The sequence below is a fragment of the Neophocaena asiaeorientalis genome, unplaced genomic scaffold (genome assembly GCF_003031525.2).
Source record: "Neophocaena asiaeorientalis asiaeorientalis breed wild unplaced genomic scaffold, Neophocaena_asiaeorientalis_V1.1 scaffold151, whole genome shotgun sequence".
Taxonomy (NCBI): Eukaryota; Metazoa; Chordata; class Mammalia; order Artiodactyla; family Phocoenidae; genus Neophocaena; species Neophocaena asiaeorientalis.
In genome coordinates, this window is record NW_020175490.1 from 558410 (window position 1) to 579022 (window position 20613).

Below are 20613 nucleotides of genomic sequence, written 5' to 3' on the forward strand. Positions count from 1 at the left end.
TTAAGTTGAAAGCTTAGTAGGAATAGACCAAACGAGGACAAGAGGAAAGGCTGTGCCAGACAAGAGGAAAGACTGTGCCAGACAAGAGGAAGGTCAGAGTCAAGAGTAAGCCATGCGCTTTTAATAACTAAAAGCAGAGCATAGAGCGCAAGGAGGGGTGTTCAGAGATTAGGCTGGTGGAGCAGGAAAGGCCATGTTATGATACTGTATTAAGGGATTATATTTGATCATAAGGGCAAAAGGGAACACTGTGGGATATTAAGGAGAGAAAGCAGATTATGTTTTAGAGGATCATTTTTCAATATGGAGAGAGTCTTACTCTACTGGGTGACATGGGTTTAAGACTGTCCTCTTAATGCTGGTGATTTAGAGAGAGCCAGAGAACCCTTAGGTACCCAAGCAGTCTCAGCCAAAGAGAGTCTTGCAGTCATTTATCCTATGGTCTCTAAGATCCTTTAGGACAAGGACTTTAAAAAAAATAATAATTCCGCTGTATTTCTAATACGTAGCATACTGCCTTCTGAATAAATGAATGAACAAATGAATGGACTAGATATATAAATATAATATAATATAATATATATAACATATTATTTCCTATTGAGACCCTAGAATTATTTTCCTGACTTCGAGTTTTTCTGCTCTTTCTTCAGAAATAACATCTTCTGAGAGTTTCTTTGGTTCCTGATTTCCACTGTTTGTTTCCCCTTTGGCCTGCAGAATAGCCTCTGCAGAAGTTCTCCCTGATTTTTCTGTGTTGATCATTTTAAATTCCAGCATGTTCTCTACCCAGTTCATAAATCTGTGGGGTCAGCATTTGCCTTTTTCCCTCTGTCTTCATATTTTCAACTTCTCACAGTTGGATCCCTTGACTCTACGCCTGCAATTTCTGTTCCAACCTAGCTCATGAGTTGATTCTATTTAAGGATATAAGACCTTCATATCGAGTACCCAGTTAGGCTTGGGTGTGCTAAACAGACCCAGTATTCTGCACATGTTTAATGGGCTCCTGAATGTCTCATTTTACTTCTACTGCTAACCAAACTTGGGGTGCCATGTGTCATTGGCAAGCTTTCATGCCCATTTTTTACGACTGAGCTTCTCTGTAGGTTCTTTCTTTCATTTTAAAATTTATAGTGACTTCTTGAACTCTACACAATTTTTTTGGCCTAACTCGAGCCAGTGGCTGGTACACTCATATACTACCAAATCCTGCCACCCATCATTCTTATGATGGAATCTTGTTTATATCAACTGTTAAGGTCCTTGAAATCTGGGGAGATTTAAGCAATAAGAAGAATTAGTTATTATTGTTATTATTAATAAATGCTATTCAGCATGACATATAAACTATCCTTAGAGTTTATCAGGAAAGACAACAAATAAGCCACAACAATCAAAATGATAAAGGAAGTGCAGTACTCTAGGAATAAATAGCAGAAGTACTACAACCTAGAAGCACTTAATGCTATCTCCATTCCTGTAATGGCCTGAATTAAGTCTGAATTAGGCCTTATTTGGGCACTGTGCAGTAGACTATACCAAAGTACCTTTTCTATCAGCAGACGCTAATGTTATGTTGCTTCCTTCCATCCCCTCCCGCTGTGGAACGCTGGGAAGCCTATTTTTCCCTAGTATAGGCATCAGCCCCTTCACTCTTATGTTTTTCTGAGATTCTTTTTAGGTGCTGCTTCCTATTTTTTGTTCAAATATTCAGGCACACAGTTTCTCGCATGTCTGCAAAGATGCTTGTTGTTAGCCACATAGATTGCTTTAACTTTTTCCCTTTGCATTTTACTTCTATGGCCCACTTCAAGAAAACTAATTCTTCTCTGAAAAAAAAACATCTGTGAGCCTCTAGCTCTTATTTCTTCCCCTTTAACCCTAATTATCACTAATACATCAGACTGGCATTTCTAGATCTAGAAATGTGGCTCGTTACACCCTTTTTGGGTTCATCTAAATAGCTCTTCTCACGTCCCTAGCAGTAAAATGTACTAGTGACCAATATTTGAGCTTCAGATCACTTTCTTTTCTTTCAGTGCACCACTTCAAACATATACTCAAACTTTTTAAATGATCAAATGAAGGATAGAAAGAAAAATGAATATTTATAAGAACTGAGCATATTTTGGATCTCAGGCATACATGTGCTTTAGACACAATCTAGTAATATTTATAATATATGAGGTACATATTTTTATTTCCATTTTTAAAGATGCGAAAAGTAAAACCCCATATTCAAGAATAGTTTACAAAATGTGTATGATAAATGATAGAACTCACACTCATATTCCCTTTCTATAATATCTCAGAGTTTTTGATATCTATCAGCAACATTTTTAAAAGATGTTTCTACCCCTTGAAACCTTTTTATAAGTTGGCCTCAAGGTCACCACACACTTCTGTTTTTTTTATCTGTCTATTTCTCTGGCTTTTCTATTCCCTCATCTCTAATTGGATTCCCTAGAATTGGATTCCCTCTGTCCTTTTCTATCTGTACTCCACCCATAGTGATCTCATGCCTATGAATCCCATCTAAACTTTTATTATTCTCAGATTTATAGCTCCAGCCCAGTATTCTCCCCTAACTCTGGTGTATACTCAGTATTTTCACTTGGATGTTTAATAAACATCTCAAACTTAACATATTCAAAAATGAACTCCTGCCCTTCACTGAAAAACTTGTGCTACCCGCAGTCTTTCCCGTAAAAGTAAATGACATCTCCACCTTTCTTGAGGCATAGGCACAAGGTCTTGGAATCATTGTTAACTCTTCTCTCATACACTGCATCCATTCAATCAGAAAAATTACCTTGGCTGTACGTTCAAAATATATTCTGAGGCACCTCTCTCCACTTTCACTGCTCCTACCTTGATTGAAGTCATTATTGGTGCAGCTGCCACCTGACTAGTCCTGCTTCCACCCTGGTCTCCTTTCTGGTCAGTTCTCAACCCAGCAGTCTAAATATTCTGGTTAAAGCATCAGATTATATCACTCCTCTCTTGGAAATTTCCCCACGGTTTCTCGTCTCATCCAGAGTAACAAAATCCTTACAGCAACCTACAAGATCTGGCCTGTTTACCTCTCTGATTTCCTCTCCTACTTTTTGCTTCCTAATTTATTCTGTTCCAGCCATACTGGTCTCCTTGCTTTTCAATGAACAGCCTAGCACACTCCCTCAAAGGGACTTTATTCTTCCTGTTTCCTCTACCTGGAATGCTCTCCCTCAGATATCTGCAAGGAAGTTTCATTTTTCCTTGTTTCTTCTTTTTTTTTTTTTTTTTCAAGGAAAGAAGTTTCTTTATCCCTTCAGGACCATCCTATTTCAGATTGTAACCCTCCTCTTCCTTGATACTTTACATCCTGTTTCCCTTTTAAATTTTTTTCCATAGCCTATATCTCCACCTAATAGTGTATATATTTTACTTGTTTGTTTGTTTGTTTTCTCTGTGTTCCTCCACTAAAATGGAAGCTTGATAAGAGCAGAGATTTTTGTCTGTTTACTGCTCTATCCAAGCATGTAGAACAGTGGCTTACACAAGTAGGTTTTTCAGTAAATATCTGTTGAATAAATGAATGATTCAGTCAATCTTAGGGTTATTCTCAAGCAAACTGACATAAATCTCTTTCATGCTTCCCAATCATCATGATTCGTACACCTGCTGAGATGTATTTTTGTAGTACCCATGAGGTATTTCTGAGATTTTAGCTTCTATTTAAATCTACCCAATGAACACTATTGTTCAACTTTATACTTTGTTCCACCATCTAACATTTGAAGGCTTGTTTCATTTTCTCTTAAGATCTTGAACTTTAAAAGTAATTTTATTAAAATTACATTGTTTACTTTTCTTTCATTTTCTGAGGTGTCTTAATCTATCTTGCAAGGTTCTGCAATACTTTGCATTCCTGAGAAGGGAATCTCTTTTTTTTCCCTAACTCAGTAACTTTCACAGTCATTACTGCAATGTTTTACACATACTGGGTACTCCGTAAAAATATTCATAGGAAAACTTACATAAACAAAATTGAAAAAATAGTCTGTATGTGGTCAAAAACCTCCAGCATCCCTATTTTCATGTACTATACTCAGCTAGAAGAGCTACCTTACGGGTATTTTTTATTCATATTCTTTAATTTATTCATCATTTGGTGAATGTTTATTGAATTTTATTATGTGCCATTCATTGCTCTGCCAATAAGAATCTCTACATTTAGTGGAGATATATAATAAATAAATACATTAAATTAGAATTGCATAGAAAAATACATCTTCACCAAAATCCTGAGATTTAAGATTAAAATACAGTCAAACTTTAAATTGGATTATCACCATTATAGAATGAACTTAGGGTATAGTATATCTGAAATTTTATCCAATAAAATATAGCTATTACTATAGCAGTAGAATTACAGAATTTTAGGCATCAGATTTTGTACAGGGACAATAATTTCTCAGTACTGTCAGCTGATTACTTCTGCCTATAGTCAACTCTCTTGCACATTTGGAATACTAAACAGTAGTCTATGATGATTGACAGTTTTATAGAAGCAATCCTATAAACCATGCTATTTGTACTGCTTGCAGAAGATAAATCTTGGGTCTAGAAATGTGACAATATAGCAACATAATTGGCTTTCAAGATAACAAAATCTTCTCTGAATTTTTATCTGCATCTCAGCTTTTATCACATGCATACCAATTTCAGCAGCTTCCTGGAGTATCACAGTAAGAAGATCTTTACAGCAGAAAACATGCAGAGAATTTAAACTCTTAAGACAAGTTTGGTTTTTTGAAGAACTGGCAGGTTCTAGCAAACAAATTACTTTCCCTGAAAGTAACCGGTGATTGTTAGTAACATCTGCTATGTTGGTACCCTTATTTTCAAAACACTGTTTCAAGGCTTTCCTTGCTTTATACAGCCATTTTTACCACTTAAAGTCTTCTATTACATCTGGTATGAACATAGTTTATTAGTATAAAACAAGACAATTGAAAAATGTCTTTTATGTCATATAGTTTTATCTTTGGTTGAAGAAGAATGAAAGTAGTTGACAATTTTTCTGCTATAGTCAATAAGTCTGTCCTATCAAATACTGTTATTATTTCTGAAAACCCAGTGGAAAGTTATGAACAAAACATGTGTACCTTTGATTCCTAAATCAGTCATGGTCCTCACCACTATTCGATTGTCAATGATAAGTGCATGCTGATTTTCCATTCTATAATGTATCTTCTATCAGGTTCACTTTGTTGTTAGCTATTTGCAGCTGGAAAACTCTTCACTAGCAAGAAAAGCAGCGATTGGTTTCATTGTTAATTTACACATTGTCACACTTTAAAAGGACTTTAAGATATATATGCTTATCTAATTGTCTATTGCACATAATATTAAAGTAGAATATTTAATATTACTACCAATAATATTAACTTGTTTGTGAATAGTAAAAATAGTTTAGGAAAATATATTTCAGTAACATGTTTTCTAGGAAGAACCTTGAACATAAGGTCTATAGCTTAAAGAAATCTCAAAACTCCTCATACTTCATGTCCTGAAAATGATTGTTAATCTATATTAATGATTTTGTCAGGCTTTTTTTTAACCTCCACAAATTCGAAACCTCAATGAAAAATTGTTCCTAAATAAAATATTCCTTTTAATGTCTATTGTTTTGAAATTGTAAAAGTGAGAAAATAAATATTTGATGTATCTAATTTTTCTTTACTTTTTTCTTTTCTGTATTTTTAAAAATTGTTTATGCCTAGATTGAAGATGATTTATATTGGATTTTTTTGTAAATGATATTAGGGCCTTGTTTCTCCTTGAGAAAATTCAAGGTGGCAAAGCTAATATTTCATTGTTACTTCATTCTCACAAGATAGAAAGTATTCCCAACTAGAACTTGAAGGACTCATGTTAAATAAAACTAAGTAAACTACAATTAAATTTTGTTCTTAATAATAATTTTATTTAGTGTTGCAAATGCAAGTATGTCAAACAATTTTACAAAGGTCTGAATTTCAAGATAACCAAATATGTATATTATTCTTCATATTAGTTAAATTTTTATTAATATTTCTTGACTAAAATGCTTCCAACATTTTTCCTTACACTTGTCTAGCTATTGTAGTCTCTCAATATTTGTAATAATTATCAATTTCTCTATTTATTGAACTCTAGAGTTCTTAATTTTCTTATATAAAATTAACAGTTTTCACGATTATTTTTAAAACTTTACTCTTGCAATAATAAACTCTCATTTATAGTTTAGAGCAAGAGAATTTAAACCTATAGAGCACATAGGGAGTTATTTTCACTCCAAGTGGCATGTAAAATGCCCATTTATATGTGATAGTAAATAATCTAATATTTTAAATAAATCTAAATGTCATACCTTGTTGGCATTTGTAACATTGTTACACTTATTAGATAGGGTAGTAACATCTGTGCTTATACACATATTTATATTATTCATTTCTGGGAATGTCAGGACATTTTTAAAGTAAGCATCTATTTATTGGGCCTACCAGAAGGAGAAGGCAAATAGTAGATCTTGATGAAATATTGAAGCCGAACTGAACTTTATATCTAATAAATATCAGTATGCTGTAGAGAAAATGGATGTAGATTAAAGGAATTAGAAAGTTAATGGGTTGAAAAGGGTGACACTTCAGCATGAGTGATCCGGTAAGGCCACTTAGGAGGTGATATTTAAACAGAGACTTGAATGAAGTAAGAAAGCAAATCATGAACATATCTGAGGGAAAAACAGATGTAGGCAGGGAACAGGCTAACTAGTTAAGAGGTTATTGCAGTAATCCAAGTGATAATATGGTGGTGTTATGGATTAGGGTGGTGGATGTGGAAATGCAGAAGTGCTAAGATTTTTATATCAGACCTGTGAATTTGGCTGTGGGACATGGGAGAGACGTAAAAAATAATTTCAAGGTTTTGGCCTGAGTAATCAATTGAATTTCTCACTGAGCTGAAGGATTCTGGTGATAAAGAAGATTTCCTAGGGAAGAGGAAGGTGGTCTTGCAAATTTAGAATTCTGATTTGAACATGTTTAGATAACTGTTAAACATCATGGTGGAAATGTCAGAAAAGTAAGTGACAGGAAACAGGTAGGAAGGAGTAGCAGATATAATATTGGGAATCATAAGCATACTGGTCTTTAAAACTATAGGATTGACCAAGTAATGGTCCTGAGTACACCCCAATATTGGGAATTCCAGGAAAGGAGGAGGAGTCAATGATGGACACCAAGAAGTTATAGTCAGGAAGACAGAAGAAATACTGGGAGACTGTAGTGATTGAGAAGCCAAGAGAAGAAAGTGTTTTAAGAAAGTCAAAGTGTTTTAAAAAGGTCAAATACTATAGATGAAATTAGACAATGTTTTTTTGTTATGAAGTGGCACAGATAAATATCAATAGGATAATAGCTGGTGAGAAGAAGGACCAAGAGAGGGTATTTTTTGTTTTGGTTTGATTTTTAGTGGGAACTATTTCACCATATCTGTATCCAATCTTTATCTTTCAAGTTTGCAAAGTTTTTAAATGTGTGTTCGTGTATCTCCCTCCTCCTAGAACTGGGTAGAGAGAGCTGAAAACCAGACTCTTCTCTCCGATACACTTGACCTATCAGAACTCTTCCACCCAGACACATTTCTCAATGCGCTTCGCCAGGAAACTGCAAGGTAAATAGAATGAAATACTTATTTGTCTGAGAGGGTAATTATACTTTGATTTGTTCACTTCTGATCACATTCCCTTGATTGTCAAGAAATAAATTTATTGTTGAATCCAGACAGTTGTGTTATTTCTTAATACTTGACGTTTAATAACAGTAAACTTCTAGTTTAGAGAACACTGCTTTCAATTATGATGTGTTTTATATTAGAATTGAAAAAGGCAAAACATAATTTTTAAAATTTTGGTCATTTATTTATCTAGACCTATTGTGTCCAATATGGTAGGCAGAAGTCAAATGATGCTATTTAAATTTAAATGATTTATTCCTGATATTAGTGGATATGGTTTCAGTTTTTCACCATTCAGAATGATGTTGGCTGAGGGTTTGTCATATGTGGCCTGTATTATGTTGAGGTAAGTTCCCTCTGCCTACTTTCTGGAGAGACTTTATCATAAATGGGTGTTGAATTTTGTCAAAAGCTTTTTCTGCATCTGTTGAGATGATCGTATGGTTTTTCTCCTTCAATTTGTTAATATGGTGTATCACATTGATTGATTTGCGTATATTGAAGAATCCTTGCATTCCTGGGATAAACCCCACTTGATCATGGTGTATGATCCTTTTAATGTGCTATTGGATTCAGTTTGCTAGTATTTTGGTGGATATTTTTGCATCTATGTTTACCAGTGTTATTGGCCTGTAGTTTTCTTTTTTTGTGACATCTTTGTCTGGTTTTGGTATCAGGGCCTCATAGAATGAGATTAGGAGTGTTCCTCTCTTTGCTATATTTTGGAAGAGTTTGAGAAGGATAGTATTCACCTGTAAAGCCATCTGGTCCTGGTCTTTTCTTTGTTGGAAGATTAATCACAGTTTGTTGGAAGATTTTTAACACAGTTTCAATTTCAGTGCTTGTAATTGGTCCATTTATGTTTTCTATTTCTTCCTGGTTCAGTCTCAGAAGGTTGTACTTTTCAAAGAATTTGTCCATTTCTTCCAGGTGTCCATTTTACTAGTATATAATTGCTTGTAATAATCTCTCATGATCCTTTGTATTTCTGCAGTGTCAGTTGTTACTTCTTTTCCATTTCTAATTCTATTGATTTCAATCTTCTCCCTTTTTTTCTTGAAGAGTCTGGCTAATGGTTTTTCAATTTTATTTATCTTCTTAAAGAACCAGCTTTTAGTTTTATTGATCTTTGCTATCGTTTCCTTCACTGTTTACAGATGACGTGATACTTACTATACATAGAGAATCCTAAAGATGCTACCAGAAAACTACTACAGCTAATCAATGAATTTGGTAAAGTAGCAGGAAACAAAATTAATGCAAGGGAATCTGTTGCATTCCTATACACTAATGATGAAAAGTCTGAAAGAGAAATTAAGGAAACACTCCCATTTACCACTGCAACAAAAAGAATAAAATACCTAGGAATAAACCTACCTAAGGAGACAAAAGACCTATATGCAGAAAACTATAAGACACTGATGAAAGAAATTAAAGATGTTACAAACAGATGGAGAGCTATACCATATACTTGGACTGGAAGAATCAACATTGTGAAAATGACTATACTACCCAAAGCAATCTACAGATTCAATGCAATCCCTATCAACCTACCACTGGCATTTTTCACAGAACTAGAACAAAAAAATTCACAATTAGTATGGAAACATAAAAGACCCTGAATAACCAAAGCAATCTTGAGAAAGAAAAACAGAGCTGGAGGAATCAGGCTCCCTGACCTCAGACTATACTACAAAAGCTACAGTAATCAAGACAGTATGGTACTGGCACAAAAACAGACATGTAGATCAATGGAACAGATAGAAAGCCCAGAAATAAACCCACTCATATGGTCACCTTATCTTTGATAAAGGAGGCAAGAATATACGATGGAGCAATGACACTCTCTTCAATAAGTGGTGCTGGGAAAACTGGACAGCCACATGTGAAAAATGAAATTAGAACACTCCCTAACACCATACACAAAAATAAACTCAGATGGATTAAAGACCTAAATGTAAGGACAGACAAGATAAAACTCTTAGAGGAAAACATAGGCAGAGCACTCTATGACATAAATCACAGCAAGATCCTTTTTGACCCACCTCCTAGAGAAGTGGAAATAAAAACAAAAATAAACAAATGGGACCTAATGAAACTTCAAAGCTTTTACACAGTAGAGGAAACCTTAAACAAGACGAAAAGCCAGCCCTCAAAATGAGAGAAACTATTTGCAAACATAGCAACTAACAAAGGATTAATCTCCAAATATACAACTCATGCAGCTAAATATCAAAAGAAAAACCCAATCCAAAAATGGGCAGAAGACCTAAATAGACATTTCTCCAGAGAAGATATACAGATTGCCAACAGACACATGTAAGGATGCTCAACATCACTAATCATTAGGGAAATGCAAATCAAAACTGAGAAACCACAGAACCACAGATGCCTGCACAGACAGCACATTGGACTGCTGTATGCACATGAACCTCACTTGATTCAGCACTCCCCTCCTGGGACAAAATTCCTGGTGTGGGGAGTGGGGAAAACCCACACTTAAAGGAAATGGAGCCAGTTCGAGCCTGACACACAGGTCTTCTTCTGCAGCAACATGGGATCAGACCCCGACCCTGGGAGGGCAGTGATGGTTACTGACCAGAGAAGAAGCCTTGCCTCACACCCCAGGCCAGCTCTGTCTCCAGCCCCACCACTTACCAAGGCGATAGCTGCCAACACACTCTGAGGAAAGACATGACTGGCATCCACATCAAATCCAGCTCTCCCACCAAAGGCATTGAACATATGTAGTCAGCATAGAGACACTCAAACATAAGAACACCCCTTTAAGATGCAATAGGTAACTGTTTCACCTAAATTCATAGAGGCAGAGAAAGTTAAGTCTAAAATAATGAAAAGACAGAGGAACTACTCTCAATTGAAAGATCAAGAGAAAAAATAAATAATGAAAGAAAAATAAACAATTTACCAGATAAAGAGTTAGACACATTGGTAGTGAAAATGTTACTTGAATTAGGAAAAAGAATTGATCTAAAAAATGAACATGTTCTCAAGGATCTAGAAAATATAAAGATCCAGTCAAAAATAAATAATTTAATAGCTGAAATAACACATTAGAAGGAATGAATAGCAGACTAAGTGATATAGAAGAATGCATAAGTGATCTGGAAGACAGAATAATGGAAACCATCCAATCAGAGCACCAGGAGAAAAAAAAAATTTTTTTTTAAAAGCAATCTAAGAAACATGTCTGATAACATTAAGTGTCCCAACTTTCACATTTTAGTGGTTCCAGAAAAAGAAGAGAGAGAGAAGGAGAGTGAAAATGTATTTGAGGAAATTGTGTCTGAAAACTTCAGAAACCTGAAGAAGGAAATAGATATCTAGGTACAGGAAGTACAGAGGGTCTCAAACAAGATGAACCCAAACAGACCCACACCAAGATATATCATAATTAAAATGGAAAATTTTTTAAATAGAGAATTCTAAAGGCAGCAAGAAAAAAATAGAGAGCCATACACAAGGGAATCCCCATAAGGCTATCAACTGATTTCTCTGCAGAAACATTGCAGGCCAGAAAGGATATATTTAAAATCCTGAAAAGGAAACACCTGCAAGCTAGGATACTCTACCCAATAAAATTATCATTTAGAATAGAAAAAGAGATAAAGAATTTCTCAGACAAGCAAAAACTAAAAGAATTCATCAATACTCAACCTACCCTAAAAGAACTGTTGAAGGATCTCTACATGGAAAATAAGAATCTATAGGAAATGGAAAATCCCAGTAGGAAAGATAAATATATAGTAAATGTTGAAGATCACTTAAATAAGTCAGTACATAGATTAAAAGACAAAAAGTGTAAAAGCAACTATAACTACAACAAACAGCTAAGGGATAAACATGAAGATGTAAAATATGACACAAAAAACAAAAATGTCGGGGAGGGTAGTAAAAATGTATATCTTTTAAAATGGTTTGAACTTAAATGACTGTCAGTTTAAGTCAAGTAGATATAATTATGGGTCAACACACATGAACCTAGGGTAACCACAAATCAAAAACCTACAATACATACACAAAAACTAAAAAGAAAGGAACACAAGCATAGTACTAAAGAAAATTGTCTAACCACTAGAGAAGAAACAAAGATGTGAACAGAAAAAGCTACAAAAGCAGCCAGAAAACAAGTAATAAAATGGCAATACGTACATACCTATTAATAATTACTTTAAATGTCAATGGACTAATGCTCTAATTAAGTGGCTTATTGGATACAAGAAGAAGACCCTTCAATATGCTGCCTGTAAGAGACTCACTTTAGGGCTAAAGATACACACAGACTGAAAGCGAACAGGTGCAAAAAAGATATTTCATGCAAACAGAAGCAACAAGAAAGTGCGGGTAGCAAAACTGATGTCAGACAAAATAGATGTTAAAACAAAGGCTATAACAAAAGACAAAGAAGGGCATTATATAATGATAAAAGGATCAATACAAGAAGAGGATATTACACTCGTTAACATATATGCACCCAATACAGGAGCACCTAAATATATGAAGCAAATACTAACAGATATGACGGGATAACTTGACAATAATACAATAATAGTAGGGGACTTTAATACCCAACTGACATCAATGGACAGATCATCCAGAAAGAAAATCAAAAAGCCAACAGAGGTCTTAAATGACACAATAGAACATTTGCACATAATTGATACCTACAGGACATTATATCCAAAAACAGGAGAATACACATTCTTTTCAAGAGCATATGGGATATTCTTCATGAGAGCTCACATACTAGATCACAAAACAAGCATCAGTAATTTAAGAGGATAGAAATTATATCAGGCATCTTTTTTCTGACCACAATGGTACGAAGCTAGAAATCAACTTCAGAAAGAAAAATGGGAAAAGAACAAACATATAGAGACTAAACAACATGCTACTAAAAAGCCAATGGGTCAATAAGGAAATCAAAGAGGAAATCAGAAAATACCTTGAGACAAATGAAAATGGAAACAAAACACTCGAAAATCTATGGATGCATCAAAAGCAGTTCTAAGAGTTGATACTGATACAGGCCTTCCTCAAGAAACTAGAAAAATCTCGGGCTTCCCTGGTGGCGCAGTGGTTGAGAGTCTGCCTGCCGATGCAGGGGGCACGAGTTTGTGCCCTGGTCTGGGAAGATCCCACATGCCGCAGAGCGGCTGGACCCGTGAGCCATGGCCTCTGAGCCTGCGCTTCCAGAGCCTGTGCTCCGCAACAGGAGAGGCCACAACAGTGAGAGGCCTGCATACCGCAAAAAGAAAAAAAAAAAAAACCTCAAATAAACAACCTAACATACCACCTAAAAGAATTAGAAAAAGAAGAATTAGCAAAGCCCAAAATCAGCAGAGGAAAGGAAATAATAGAGATCAGAGGGGAAATAAGTAAAATAGACATAAGAAGAAAACAATAGAAATGATTAATGAAACCAAGAGCTGGGTTTCTAAAAAGATAAACAAAATTGATAAGCCTGTAGCCATGCTCACCAAGAACAAAAGACCCAAAAAAATAAGAAATGAAAGAGGAGAAATAACAACCAATACCACAGAGATTAAAAAAAAAAAATCACAGGAGAATACTACCAACAGTTATATGCCAACAAATTGGACAACCTAGAAGAAATGGATGAATTTCTAGAAGTATACAGCCTGCCAAGACTGACTTAAGAAGAAATAGATGATTTCAATAGACCAGTCACTAGTAGTGAAATTAAATTTGTAATAAAAATACTCCCAGCCAGCAAAAGTCCAGGACTAGGTGGCTTCACAGGGGAATTCTACCAAACATATAAAGAAGAACTAATACCTGTCCTCTAAATCTATTCCCCAAATTCAAGAGGATAGAACATTCCCAAATTCATTCTACAAGGCCACCATTTCTCTGATAACCAAAAGCAGCCAAAGACTACTACAAGAAAGAAAATTACAGGCCAATTGATGAATATAGGATATAAAAATCCTTAACAAAATATTAGCAAACCAAATCTAACAATATATAAAAAGGCTCATACACCATGAAAAAATGGGATTTATTACAGAGTCGCAAGGATGGCTCAACATTTGCAAATCAATTAATGTGATACACCACATTACCACAAGAAAAGGCACAAATCAAATTATCATCTCAATAGATGCAGAAAAAGCATTTGACAAAATTCAACATCTGTTCGTGATAAAAACTCTCATCAAAGTGGATATAGAGAGAACATACCTCAACATAGTAAAGGTCATTTATGACACCTATAGCCAGCATCATACTCAGTGGTGAAACAATGAAAGCCTTCTTCTAAATTCAGAAACAAGACAAGGATGCCCACTCTCACTACTTCTATTTAACATATTATTTGAAGTCCTAGCCACAGTAATCAGACAAGAAAGAAATAAAAGGCATCCATATTAGAAGGGAAGAGTTAAAACTTTCACTATTTGCAGATGACATGATACTGTATATATAGAAAACCCTCAAGTCTCCACCCAGAAACTATTAGAACTAATAAATGAATTCAGCAAAGTTGCAGGATACAAGATTAATATACAGAAATCTATTATGTTTCTATATAATAATAATGAGCTATCAAAAAGAAAAAGTCAAAAAAAATGTTTAAAGTCACATCAAAAAGAATACCTAGGAATAAAGTTAACCAAGGAGGTGAAAGACCTATGATCTGAAAAGTATAAAACATTGATGAAGGAAACTGAAGAAGATTCCAAACAATGGAAAGATACTTGTTGTTCTTATGATTTTGTTAAAATGAATATACTACCAAAAGCAATCTACAAATATAATGCAGTCCCTATCAAAATACTCATGACACTTTTCATGGAACTAGAACAAGTGATCCTAAAATTGAAATGGAACCACAAAAGACTCCAAATTGCCAAAGAAATCTTTTTTTTTTGGGGGGGGGGTATGCCACTCGGTATGCAGGATCTTACTTCCCTGACCAGGATTGAACCCATTCCCCCCTACAGAGTCTTAACCACTGGACTGCCAGGGAAGTCCCTGCCAAAGCAATCTTGATAAAAAAGAACAAAGCTGGAGATATCATCCTTCTAGACTTCAGACTATTCTGCAAACCTACAGTAATCAAAACAGCATGCTACTGGCACAAAAACAGACACATAGATCAATGGAACAGATTAGAGAGCCCAGAAATAAACCCCCACACCTGTGATCAATTAATACACAACAAAGGAGGCAAGAATATACAGTGGAGAAAAGACAGTCTGTTCAAAAAGTGACATTGGGAAATCTGGACATCTACATGTAAAACAATGAGATTAGAACATTACCTCACACCATATTCAAAATAAACCCAAAATGAATTAAACTTCTAAATGTTAGACATGAAACCATAAAACTCCTAGAAGAGAACATAGGCAGAACACTCTTTGACATAAATCATAGCAATAGTTTTTGGATCTGTCTCCTAAGGCAAAAGAAATAAAAGTAAAAATAAACAAATTGGACCTAAGAAAACTTAAAAGCTTTTGCACAACAAAGGAAACCATCAGCAAAATGAAAATACAACCTAAGGAATGGGAGAATATTTGCAAATAATGCAGCGGACAAGGAGTTAATAACCAAAATATACAAACAACTCATACAACGTAATATCAAAAGAAGCAATCCCATCATCGTGAAGCAATAGCAATAATGACTTCAAAACTCCCTTCACATGTGATTTATGTAAAAGCGTATTTCCCCCTTGAACCTTCTCCCCTCTTTCCATCCTGCTTACACCACACAAATCCAAGTGGTCCTACTATATAAAGTCAGATGGAAAAACCCTGGTCTGTATCAGGAAGAAAAGGACTGCTAACACCACCTGCTATTAAAATTCTTTAATAGCACCCCCCCCAAACAAGTTAAATAAAATTAAAAATGTAATTTCTCAATACACTAGCCACATTTAAAGTTCTCAATAGCCACATTTGGGTAGTGGCTGCCATTTTGGACTGAATGAAAATATATTTATCTCTGTAGAAAATTCTGTTAGACAATGCTGACTAGGCTTCTTGGTGGGAAACAGTATTTGATGGTTAAGTTCAAACTCTTTTTAAAAACAAATTTGGAATATCATATCATATATAGTCTATCATTTTTAAGAAGTTAGAATGCAATGAAAAAGACACTTCCAAAAACATACTGAAAAAAATTTAGTTTCTTTTTAGTGCTTTGGGGGATATTCAATTGATAGTACCTCAGGAGCATATTATAAATATCATAGTTCAGCTAGTAAACATTTATTGAACCACCATTGAACCCCCATTATGTGCCTGCATTTGAGGATGATGGTCAAAATGGAGGATGTAAAAATAAAAGACCCTATCCTCAAGATACCTACACAACCTTGAAGAGGAGACTGACATAACAAGTTAACTTTAAAAAGTTAGTGTGAAATCTAAGGTATTGTGCATAGCCTAAGATATCTGATTACTTGTACATTATAAATATTTCAATTTTAAATAAATAGGAATGTGTATATCTTCTATAGCTATTCATATTTTAATTCCTGAAAATTATCTCTTTCTGACATTTGATGCTTTATTTTCACAGGGCTATGGTCTGCTCTGTGGATAGCCTTAAATTTGTGGCCTCATGGAAAGGTCGACTGCAAGAAGCAAAGCTGCAAATTAAGGTATTAGAATAATTTTAGATGTTTATCTGAGTCAAAAATTATGTAATTACCAACTGTGATAAAGAGATTTTGCTCCAATCTCAAAGTCACCTATCTCTATAGTGTAAGATCAGCAGAGATAGATTATATTACCTGTGTGAAAAATCAAGAGTAAGTTAAGATTTAACATGAAACAACCTGTACAAGATACAACATGTTCTAATGTAAAAATAAGAATCTTAGGAATATAACATAGTATTTGAAAATATAACTTCAGTAAAAAAATGATATAAATCTTGAAGTTCTGTTAGGTTACCTGTTCTAACATTCGAGTCAATAAATATTTGCTATACAATGAAGTATGTATAAAATGTGTGAAAAATTTAGACCAAATCTTGTCCTTAGGGAGTTTACAATTTGTGAGTATATTAGTTCACTGTTAAAATCAAGCCAACTATGTTAAAAAAAAATTAAGCCATCTTTTGCAGTATAAATTTTCCTAGCTAGCTTTTCTGCTAAAAATGCATTACTCTTGCAATAATAGATAATATAGATAACCATTCAAATATTAATAACAAAATTAATGAAATGCTTCCCCCAACAACTCCAACCTTCTTCCATGTCATTGGCATTCTCTACCATTCTTTCCCATTCTCGCACATAGAATTGCCCTCTTAACTTTTTTCCACTGCTAATATAAGATACTGCATGTTGTAGTAAAATTATCTCTATACATCTGTGTTGGTCTGTCTTATGATATTGTAATGACATTGAAGATAAAGACTGTCTTATCCATCTTCAGATCCCCAGTATCTAGTTCAGTATATTACATATAATTAAAATAAATGTAAAACCATAGTTCTTTAACTTAGTTGACCTTAGGCAACTGACTTTTCAGAAGTTCTATTTATATAATTCTAGTTCTCAGGCCAACAATTTTCTTTTCATATCACTACTGCTTTCTAACATACTATATAATTTATTTATTATATTTGTTGTTTGTTGTCTGTCTTATTCTACTGGAATGTAAGTCTCATGAGCGTAGTCACTTTTTTTCCAGTTTTGTTGTATCTCAGATACCTCAAACAATACCTCGTACATAATAAGCGCTCCATTAAAACCTTGTTGAATTGTTGAGTTGAAGGCCAACAATAGGAGAGGCACTATAATAGGCATTATTAACATCAGCTGTAATGGTATAGTGTGCCAGAAATTTGATCATTAACAATAAGCTAGGTCTTTCTTTCTCTTTTGGCTCTATAGATTGCTATAAAATTCAACATTGAAGCTGAAGAAATTAGCAGGTTCTCTTTCATCCTTCGCATTTTATTTTAACCTTAGCCTCTAGCCAATAAGAGCTACCTTAGCTATTACTGGTGCACATAAACTGTTGCCTAGCTGTTAAGGAGAGGGAGGGAATACATGATGTATAATCCAGGAATCATGCAGTTTACCTGGTTGTGTGGTCTCTTAGCAGCTGTGAAGCACACACATAATATGGTAGTATCATTGTTTGGGTATATTGATATAAAAAACAAGGGAAATGAGTTTTATTTTGTGTCAAGGTGTGTTCATATTTCCAGAACTATTTCGCTCCTGTTCTTACAAAATAGAAATAAAATGATCTACAACCAGAAAACCCCAAGCATATATGTTATGTTTTATAGATGGGGGAAAAAGGCTGGCAGTTAATAAAGCAAGATTCTAGGACTTCCCTGGTGGCGCAATGGTTGAGAGTCCACCTGCCGATGCAGGGGACATGGGTTCGTGCCCCAGTCCGGGGAGATCCCACATGACACGGAGCGGCTAGGCCCGTGAGCTATGGCCGCTGAGCCTGCGCGTCCAGAGCATGTGCTCCACAACGGGAGAGGCCACAGCAGTGAGAGGCCAGCGTACCGCAAAAAAAAAAAAAAAACTAAAACAAGATTCTAATCTTAGTTCTCCAAAACAGAGCCATGTGACTTTTAAAAACAATGAAGCAGTCTGAGCCTTTGTTGTCTCTTTTATCAATGGATATAAATAATAACTTCCTTGACATGTTTATTATGAGGGTCTCTGAAAACCTATGTGTGTGTGTGTTTTATTATTTCTTTGAACTTGATTTGGATTAGGTTTCATTAGGCAATATTTATTTTTTAATTAGAAACAAAAGTGTATTTTAATAAAAGTTCTCTGCTCTTATCCAGTAAAGCAGAATTCTGTCATTTGACATTCATGAAAGCTACTATATTGTTAAAAACCAAAATATTCATTGGTCAATATATTCAGGAACATTATAAGTTTGATACAATTATATCTTACAACTTTAAGTTAAAAAAGCCATCTCTACACATGGGATTTGAGGTAATTCAACAGAATTTTTCCTCTCTTTGGCCCCTCATTCATATGAACTATAGAAGCACATTTCCTAATTTCTTACCTGCAGTTCCAGATATATTTATCAGATAAAAAGTTTTTGTAAGCCCCTCACTGTTTGCACTTGGCAAAATCAGCAAGTTAAATAACTCATTTAGGTTCCTCTTAATCAAATTTTTCAGCAAAAGGATTATTTTGATAGGAGAATATTGGATTTGAATTATGTTTGAATTTTACTGTCACTGCAGAATTTAATTTATTTTGAATATATTTCAATCTCTACCACCCTAGACTGAATTAAACTAGTGAAATGTTCAAGCAAGGCTATAGTTCCCACACCAATCAATATTTCAACCTCCTAGACCAGCTTAAGGGAACATGTATGTATATTGATTTTTTTAGATCCTGAACATGACCCTCTAAACTTTCCTCACTACCATTATTGATTTATTATTTGTTAAACAGCAGTTGTGAAACTTAGTACTGGAAAATGTGTAAATCAAGCACCCGTTCAGCTTGCGTTCTAGATCTTGCCCAAGGCTGTGAAAGTTTTGCCCTGACAAATCTGAGTAGCTTCCAGCTCCCTCCTTGACTGCTGATGCTGCCAAACACAAAAGGCAAAAACAAGTCTTTTACCTTGGCAAATCAGGCTTATTAAAAACATTTTAGTCTTGTTAATAATGCACAATTCCCTAGGATACCTGAAAGCTGCTGTTCCTTTGGGACCTGGTAGAGTCATATAGCCGCGCATGCTTGCCAGTTCATTTCGGCTGCTTCATGCCAGGCTAGAGTCTGCCCATATACCAAGTGGTTATTATGCTATTCATATTTCAGTTCCCTCCCTTGTAAAGCTTACCAGGAAATAGAAGTTAAAACAATGAAGAAATTAGACATTTAGACATGTGAGGGTTCATGAGGAGAATGGGTTCATCAGAATTGGGAGTTAGGAGCTTTAGACGCATCCTCCCCAAATGAGTATAAGTAGCTTATCAGTCCAGCAGTGGACAATCTACCAAAAAAAGAAATCCTTAAATAGTTCATTTTAAGACATATATTTCTGATAGTTTTCATTTTAAAACTGAGCACTTAATGTGAATATGCTTATATAGTCATTATAAAGTAGAGATCGTTTTTAAATCATGGGGGAACTATAAGAGTGCTTAGTAATATAATTTTCTCTAAAAGTCAATCTCTAAAATGAGTTGGTATGTGCAAACTAGTACAATATAAAACCAGTTCAACAAAAAATGATTTTTCTTAAGAACTTAAGTAACTACAGCAACCAGAGGTTTTAAATCTATTTGATATTCTTGTAGCATTAAATGCTTTGACTGTCTTACTATGTTTCCACCAGTTTAAAGGACTTTTAATTCTTAGTTGACTATACAGTTTAGGTAGCCTTGCCAATTTAATGCTGTCTTCTCATGCTCTGAAAATATAGCAGGAAGCTGAAAACTGGCTCAAATTTCCTGTTTTGAAAGTCTTTCTGCTAGGAAACATTCCGACTTTACTTGACACTGCTGAAAAAAAGTCAGTGTGCTGGTATTACGTACTAAGTTCCATCAATGGTTCTAGTCCTTCCCCAGCTTTCAAAAACTTCCAAGAAACCTGTTTGTATTTCTTTCCCTAGAACGCTCTCCTTCTTCAACCTATATCAAGCCACATATGTAATTTTATATTTTCTAGTAGTTACATTAAAAAAAGTAAAAGAAACAGATACAAATAATTTTAATATTTTATTTAACATATATACAAAATATTGTTGCTTCAACATATAATAACTATTTTAAAATTATGAATGATATATTTTACTTTCCTTTTTATTGTATAAAGTCCTTGAAATCCATCACATATTC

The 20613-nt window shown here is 34.6% G+C and overlaps 1 protein-coding gene across 1 annotated transcript in view; it reads left to right on the forward strand.

Moving 5' to 3' along the window:
• Nucleotides 1–20613, forward strand: part of DYNC2H1 (dynein cytoplasmic 2 heavy chain 1) — a 369596-nt gene that overhangs the window by 329267 nt on the left and 19716 nt on the right. Inside the window, exons 86-87 of the mRNA XM_024768920.1 lie at nucleotides 7595–7704; nucleotides 16342–16423. Coding sequence (XP_024624688.1) covers nucleotides 7595–7704; nucleotides 16342–16423 — 192 coding nt within the window. The remainder of the gene's footprint in view (nucleotides 1–7594; nucleotides 7705–16341; nucleotides 16424–20613) is intronic.